This window comes from Numida meleagris, chromosome 5 (assembly GCF_002078875.1).
Source record: "Numida meleagris isolate 19003 breed g44 Domestic line chromosome 5, NumMel1.0, whole genome shotgun sequence".
NCBI lineage: Eukaryota > Metazoa > Chordata > Aves > Galliformes > Numididae > Numida > Numida meleagris.
Genome location: NC_034413.1, coordinates 7,951,826 through 7,960,191, shown reverse-complemented (window position 1 = coordinate 7,960,191; position 8,366 = coordinate 7,951,826). Strand labels below are relative to the sequence as shown.

General features: G+C 52.0%; 1 protein-coding gene across 1 annotated transcript; it reads left to right on the top strand.

Moving 5' to 3' along the window:
• On the top strand, positions 3 to 3,166 carry ADRB1 (adrenoceptor beta 1). The gene is made up of 2 exons (XM_021400335.1): positions 3 to 1,271; positions 2,182 to 3,166. The coding sequence occupies exons 1-2, from the start codon at positions 3 to 5 to the stop codon at positions 2,344 to 2,346; spliced, it is 1,434 nt and encodes a 477-aa protein (XP_021256010.1). The 3' UTR covers positions 2,347 to 3,166.

The following is an 8,366-nucleotide window of genomic DNA, read 5'->3' as shown; positions in this document are numbered from 1 at the left end:
CCATGGGCGATGGGTGGCTGCCGCCCGACTGCGGCCCCCACAACCGCTCCGGAGGCGGCGGGGCGACGGCGGCGCCGACCGGGAGCCGTCAGGTGTCCGCCGAGCTGCTGTCGCAGCAGTGGGAGGTGGGCATGAGCCTGCTGATGGCCCTGATGGTGCTGCTCATCGTGGCCGGCAACGTGCTGGTGATCGCGGCTATCGGGCGCACGCAGCGGCTGCAGACGCTCACCAACCTCTTCATCACCTCGCTGGCCTGCGCCGACCTGGTGATGGGGCTGCTGGTGGTGCCCTTCGGGGCCACGCTGGTGGTGCGAGGCACCTGGCTGTGGGGCTCCTTCCTCTGCGAGTGCTGGACCTCGCTGGACGTGCTCTGCGTGACGGCCAGCATCGAGACCTTGTGCGTCATCGCCATCGACCGCTACCTGGCCATCACCTCGCCTTTCCGCTACCAGAGCCTGATGACCAGGGCTCGGGCCAAGGGCATCATCTGCACCGTCTGGGCCATCTCCGCCCTGGTCTCCTTCCTGCCCATCATGATGCACTGGTGGCGGGACGACGACCCGCAGGCGCTCAAGTGCTACCAGGACCCGGGCTGCTGCGACTTTGTCACCAACCGGGCTTACGCCATCGCCTCGTCCATCATCTCCTTCTACATCCCCCTCATCATCATGATCTTCGTGTACCTGCGGGTGTACCGGGAGGCCAAGGAGCAGATCAGGAAGATCGACCGCTGCGAGGGCCGGTTCTATGGCAGCCAGGAGCAGCCGCAGCCGCCCCCGCTCCCCCACCACCAGCCCATCCTCGGCAACGGCCGCGCCAGCAAGAGGAAGACGTCCCGCGTCATGGCCATGAGGGAGCAGAAAGCCCTGAAGACACTGGGCATCATCATGGGGGTGTTCACCCTCTGCTGGCTCCCTTTCTTCCTGGTGAACATCGTCAACGCCTTCAACAGAGACCTGGTGCCGGACTGGCTCTTCGTTTTCTTCAACTGGTTGGGCTACGCCAACTCTGCTTTCAACCCCATCATCTACTGCCGCAGCCCGGACTTCCGCAAGGCCTTCAAGAGGCTGCTCTGCTTCCCCCGCAAAGCTGACAGGCGGCTGCACGCCGGCGGCCAACCCGCCCCGCTGCCCAGGGGCTTCATCAGCACCCTGGGCTCCCCTGAGCACAGCCCGGGGGGGACGTGGTCCGACTGCAACGGGGGCACACAGGGCGGCAGCGAGTCCAGCCTGGAGGAGAGACATAGCAAAACATCCCGCTCGGAGTCCAAGGTATAGGGGGGTGGGTTTCTGGGGCCGGCCATGGCCAGGGGACGCAGGCAGGGGACGAGCGGGGAGAGAGCCCTTGTTTACTGATGAATAAAAGCAGGTGAATTGTATCCGACATACCTCATCTGAACCTAAAGCAAACAGGAAGCCCACTGAGCGGAGAACAGAGCAAATAAACAGCCTGTCCCAAAGCTAGCCAGATTATATTCGGGTCGGAAGGAGGCTTAGCTGTGAATGGGCTAGAGAAACACTTTCACAAGTCCCATCCCACGGGCGAGTTTTCCCCGGACAGTGCCACTAGCCAGATCCTGGGCTGGAGCCACGGGAGCAATCCTACGACGCTGTGACTCCATGAGGCCGGGCAGTGGCTGGGGCTGCACCCCGAGGGCAGCAGGAGCCCGAGCCATGATCCTGAGGGCTCCGGCAGCGGTCCCGCACGCACACAGCGAAGCGGCCGATCCCAACCGTGAGGTTGGAGCTGCAGGTGCTCTGCACCTCGGCTGCCGCAAGAGCTGTCGGCTGCCGCAAGAGCTGTCCGAAACCCGTGGTCGCTGTGCTCCCCTCTTGTGCCGAGCAGAAGCGATGACAAAGTTAAGAACGAGGAACACAGATCTGTTTTGAAAGGGAAAAAAAAAAACGAACCTCGGACAACTCAAACTCTTCTGCTTTTTTTTTTTTTTTTTTTTTTTTCCTGTGCATCAGCAACCAGTGAGTTGTTGTGCTTATCTCTTTGGCCAGACAATAGCAGTCAGGCTGGGAAACTTCTACCTCAAACTGTGCATATTGTACAGGGGAATAAACAGCCGTGTTTATATTAAACAGCGTATTTGCCTACCATTAGGAGTATTTTATGGAAAAGGGGAGGGGGGGTGGAGTTAATGAGCCTTCTGCAGCTTGTTCGTTGTAATTACAGATGGACAGGGAAAAAAGCATCCTGGCAACAACAAGAATTTTCTGCACATTTTTGGGAAACGGCGACAAAGCTGTTTTTTGCACAGTGTTAAGGATTGTAAAGTTATTTGAAGATGCTACTTGCACACGTCCACACACGCAAATTAAAAATGAAATGGAGGTTTAAACAACACCAAGCCCGAAAGTGATTTCTGGTTTTGTCTGCTCTGTTATAGTTTTATTGAGAGAGTGACTTTTTATATTATTTTGTGAAGGTACTGTAAATAGATCCATATTATAAATTAAAATACCTTAAGAGACTTCTATTATTTTTATTTCCAAGTGCCCGCGTGAATCTGCTGTTATTTTAGCACTTGTGTGTCGTTTCCATTCTCCTCTGTGTGTGTGTTTTATAACCTATTTATACTCCGGTGCAATTTACTACTGTGTAAGTAATTAGTCGATGTGCAATAAATGCCATTGCAGCACAAGCAAGCGTGTCTCTATAGGTTTTGAAACAATACCTGCCTATAATGGGAAGAGCAGCGTTTGTTTTTCCCCAAAGATGGCTCAGATTACCAACACAACTTGTCTAATGGCTTTCCCTGACACGGGATTGTGAAATGGTGTTTGAAACCCAACCGGCTGGCGTTCCTGTTGCACCGAAGTCTGCCGACTTCCCTTAGAGCTAGTGGCTAACGACAAGGTGTTTCCAGCCTGATAATGAGGACGCTCGCTGTCTATAGCTGTGCCGTTTGGGGTTATATTCGCATTTTGTTAGAGGCGGGGAGTAGGGTGACTGCAATACTCGGGGCTCTGTGAGCAAGGGGGTTGTGTGTCTGGGTCCTTGGTGCAGATGGTTGCCTTCTCTCGGTGCTTTGTGAAGGTACGCTGCATCAATGTTTCACTACTGCAATGAATGCAGAATGCACTACTGCAGGCAGAGCAACAAAAAGGCAGTGCAGAAGAGCTCACGGCAGTGCAGAATGAAAGTGAAGCTGTTTTTAGCTTTATTCGACTCCAAAGCAGTTAAGTTAGAAGTCAACTTCTAGGAAGGGTGCTTCCCAAGGTGAGATCTGTCGGACAGCAGCGAACAGCTTGTTTTGGAAATCATTTCTTCTTTTTTTTTTTAAGTTATGGAATTTGTCTTTAGCGATTTCTAGTGATGTATTTTAAGGAGAAAAAAAAAGAGAAGTTGTACGTTTAATGCAAGGACAAAATAACAGCACTAGGGAGAAATAATCCTCTTGAGCTGATTTAGCTGGAGTCTGGCTGTGAGCTGCAGTTAGTGCTTTCTCCCTTGATAAGAGTGGAAAGGGGTCTTTAAAACACTGCAATGGCAGGTCAGATGCTAGGTGAGATCTGCTCTGCCACCACAGGACATGTTGGTTTTTCACCCTGTGGACCTGGTTCTGTCTGTGTTTCCAGCAAAGTCAGCAAGGCTCTGCGGGCACAGGGAACAGTGGCATAGAAAAGTGGTGGCTGCATGCACTGGGGACGGGATAGGACAGGACGGGATGGGATGGGATGGGATGGGATGGGATGGGATGGGATGGGATGGGATGGGATGGGATGGGATGGGATGGGATGGCAGCATTGCCTGGTGCCAGCAGCACCAGCCCTTCTTCCCCATGCACATTGCTGGGTTGGGCAAGGCAGGATCTGGCCCCAGCACACATGTCCTTAGACTTCAGGCAATGAGTGTTTTGGGTCTAGGTGGGAAATTTAGGGCCAGAACTTACTCAGCTCATCCTGCTAAATAGCTGCATTGGGTCATCCCTTGGGAGAGCGTCATGGCACTAAGGAGGATGAAGGCAAAGCGAGCCTTGCCCATTGACCCTGGCAGAGCCAACAGTGTGAGCACAGCGGTCAGGAAGTTTTCCTAATGAGGTCTGGCCAGTCAAGGACCTGCTGGGAAAGCCTGCACGTTGGAGCGGTAATAGCCAGTGAAGAGGACCCAACTGGCAGCAGATGGGTTGCGGGTCTGTCATGCAGGGGTACCAAAGGAGTGGCACAGTGACCCTGCAAGCACGGAGGGACACTTGGCAGGCATGTGTGTGAGCATGGGAAGCTGCTGGTGAGCCCATGGCATGGATTGTCCTCGGGACAGGCTGTGCTTCGTGGCTGGAGAACGAGCAAACCCACAAAGACTAACAGGATTGCTGAAATGATCTGGAGAAAATGAGTCAAACGCTCACAGTGTGCCGGGTTTTTTGAAGAAAGCCAGACATGGATTAACAATTGGAGCTGCGAGTCGGAAAGTATAGGTGGCAGCACACGGCTGCACATGTACGTGTGCAGAAAAGTCACCACAAAGAGCACAGGCCTGCAGGGAACGGAGAAAGGCAAAACAAATCCCTGCTGGGAAGGCAGCGGGTGTCTGTCAGGGCCCAAATCATTTGATGTGAGTGCCTGAGATGTGTGCGTGTCAGGGCTGGATCTTCAAAGGCGCCGGTGGCTTTCTGGCAGCGTTTGCGCAGCAGGACGCAGCAGCAGGCTGCAGCCCTCCAGGTGCCTAAGTGGGAATTGCAGGTAGGAAGCCTGGCTTCACTTCTTGCTGTGTGCAGGAAATTGAGGAAGAAGGAAGACGGATGTTTCCAAAGTCTGAATCTACTGAAGTACCACCTGAAAACTCACTGCACTTCGAAACTGTGACTCCAGTCTTCAACTGATTGTAGGTTCACACCAAGCAATAACTGATGAACCAGTGAAACTATGCCCAAAAAACGTGGCTTAAAATTGTGATCTGAGCAGCGCCCACAGCGCATACAGGATTTGACAGCATCAGCCGTTGGCTGGTGATGCAGCATGCTCTGCTGCTTCTGCGAGCAGCTTCTTTCCCTTCTGAGTAGGCAAGTGTTTTCAAGTAAAGGGACAACTTTTTCAGCAGCTCGTTATTTTTTTCTTTGCTAAACCCTATCTGAAGTTGACTTTTATTAATAACTTTTAAGTGGCTATTTTGCAAACCTTCCTTGTGCTGCACACTTTCCTCATTTATTGTAATTTCCTGTCTAGTGGAGTGCACTTAACTTCCTTTATGTAATATATCACTTGCAGGGTTGGAAATTGTGCAGCTATGAACTAAAGGAGCAGGCTTTCTTGAGGCCAAATGCGGTCAGGCATCATTGCCACTGGCAGCAGAATTTGACCTGATAATCTAATCTTTTTGGAGAGACTATCTCCAGAAAAGTATTGTTACCAGCAGTAAATGACCTCAGTTAACGAAGCTGGAGCAATTAGTCCTCTTCAAAACTGTCAAGAAAATGTTAACCGCTAACCAACAGTTAACGCTGGATAGCTGAATAATAAGTGTTTTGTTTGTCGGTGTGTGTTAGGTGATGTGTTGGGAAATAATTATCCTTTGACTAGCAGCCAGCTTTGTGCTAATCAGAAAGGAGAAGTCATGTTCTGTTTGAAGGATTATACCTAAAAATAGTTCTGCTACAGCCCCATCAACGAGTGAAGTGAAGCAAATTCACCGAGACACACACACCTTCCTAATATTTCAGCCTGAGTCCTCAAAACCCTTTGTTCAGCTGGAACTTTCTGTTTGATCGTGTCAGGAGCACTAATGCGATCTCCTGGGATCGCGCTCAGCACGCTCTCCCTGAGGAGCATTCCCCTATGCACCACTGACTCGCTTTCACAGCCTGCCAAATTCCTCAGCACCCGGGGAGGAAGTGAGGAGTCCTCCTCTTCGGGTAAACAGCCGTGTGTAATGTAAGATCAACACTATTTGTAATCATCGGCTCACGGAAGAAATCAATATGCTTTTTGTTTGCCTGCCTACTTGGGAGGAAAGGCTGCAGCGGGCAGCTCACCTTCACCACGAGCTGTCGGACGGGGCTGGGAGAAGCCACGAGATGGGAAAAGGACGAGAGAGGTGGTGATGGCAAGCAAACTTGTTTGCAAGTGGCGAAACTGGGGGCTTTGACGCCATACTGGAGGTGTTGCCTTCCTCTGGGAAAGCCTCACCACTTCTGACAGGGGGGCACCAGGCCGACGCGCTGCAGAAACGTGATCTAAGAGGTGCCACCTGCTGCCTGGCAGCTGAAACGTCCCCCAGACACTCCTAAACTTTTCTGACACATTCTGAGCAGCAGCGGTAAACCAGGACAAACCTGAGCTGCCCCCAGCAGCTGCCCTCCTGCCAAGGCCACCGCCGCACACTGAGCTTTGTGACCCAGAGGCCTCCCTGGCCTGGCTTCACGCCACATCCGTGGTCCCAACAAGGGACAGAAAATGAGAGAGTTTGGGTTCATTACATAAACTGGCCTCAGCTTGCAGTGAGCGTGCGTTCCCTCCCCGGCCTACCTCCATCTTGTGCCAGCAGCTGGCTGCATGCTCCTTCATGTTGCTGTCTGCTCGCTCTGCCCCGGCGCCCGGCAGGGTCCTGCCCAGGCAGGAGCCATGCTCCGTCCTGATGGGCACCGTGCTCAGTGCTGTTAGTGCCAGCTGCAAACACACCAAATAAATAAAAATTACCCTGACTTTGAGGCCAGCAACCTGAAAGGGAAAACAGAAATGCACCAAGGATTCTGCCACTGCTGTGGGTAGTGGTGTGTCATGGGCATGGTGGTGTGCCTTTCCTCTCTGATCCTGTGTAATGCACCAAATCCTGTTACCCTTAATGAGATTAAATGGGGATTTTCTCCTGGTTTGGTGCTCCAGCCATCAGCCACTTGCCTGCACCTCCAGGCGATGATGTACCTCTCCTTGCCCCATGTCTCTCTCAAAGCCATGCTATGCAGATTTCTCACCAAAATGATTTTGGTAATTGGTCCTAAATTCATTGGCACAGTTCTGTGAAAGTTATATTTAAGGGAATACAGCAAAGAGGCACTATGGGGCTCAAAATCTCAGCAGCTGCTGGTTGGATAAATACTGCAGCCAGAAACAATCTATTTTTAAGGGCAAGGTGAGTGCTGCAGACCCCTTAGGGGTTGGCAGCTATGCTTCCTCCAGGTGGGACTACAGAATACCCTCTGGTTTTAATGAAAAATTCCTGGGACAACAGAGCAGCTCATGACAAACAATTTGCAATGTGGTAAAAAAAATTTAAAGTGCTTTGTGGTCAAAATTTCTGGAGTGATTTTCAAGAGCAAGGGATTCAGAGAAGCCCCTAGCAGACTTTCTTTGCAGGGAGTGGAGAACAACGTTCTGGCTGAAAGTTCTCAAGTGCCCTTCCAGTGCCCTCCTGCTCCATGCTGGTCTCCTCTGTGCAGCCCAAGGGCTTGGGGATGCTGTTCCTTCCAGGTTCCCCTCATTGCTGCGTTCGGTGGCGTGTTTAACCCATGGTGAAGGTGGGACCTTGGATGTTCCTCCCCCAACCCCACTCCAGGAAGGCAAGCGCGGTGACACAAAAGACATGTGCCAACCTACGCCCCTGCTCAGGATTACCAAACCAGCCATTGTGCTGGGGAGGGAGGGGTGCTTCCTCTTGGACAGGAGCAGGTAAATTGGGAGACGTCCACAAAGCTACCATTGTTTAGTGTCCCGGTTGCTGTCTGAGCCCAGCTTTCAAGGAGGGATGTGATGTTTGTCTGCTCTTCCCCTAACTACTCGCTTGGGAGCCTTCAAATAAAGCCTCAATTAGCTCGCTTACGCCACTGAAAGCAGCATGGGATGAGCTCCCTGGCAGGCAATGCCCTCACAGCTGGGCAGCAGGGAGACCTCATCACAGCCCAGGCGAGATCATCTTGTGTAACACAACTGGGACAGCCAGAAACCCTGACACAGGGCACTTATCAGCCTGTACAGCGGCTGTTGGACAGGCCAGGCAGCCTGCCCAGCTCCAGGAAGGTGGCTGCAGGACATGGAGCTAAGATGGCCACATGAAGGGTCCAACTGCAGCCACTCCTCACTCTTTTCCATGGTCACCACAAACAGGGTGATAGCAACACTCTCTAGCTTACAGGAGGTAGGATAATAAAGTGCATTGAAGTGTTCTCAACACCAATGGAGACCAATAGGATTGCATAAAATAGTCAGGCTTTTTGGAACTTTAATGTAATATTCAGGGTAAGACAGCTGCAGATGCAATAATTGCCAATAACAACAGGTATTGTAACAGTGCTTCATATCATCCCAAGAGCATCCACATGAGAGCTTTTGTTTCTTTTTTGCTGCCAGCTGGTTGCCAGCAAACTAGGAGCTGGGTGAGCACGTCTGCAGTTTTCAGTGCCAATCCAGCCCCATGGCACATCC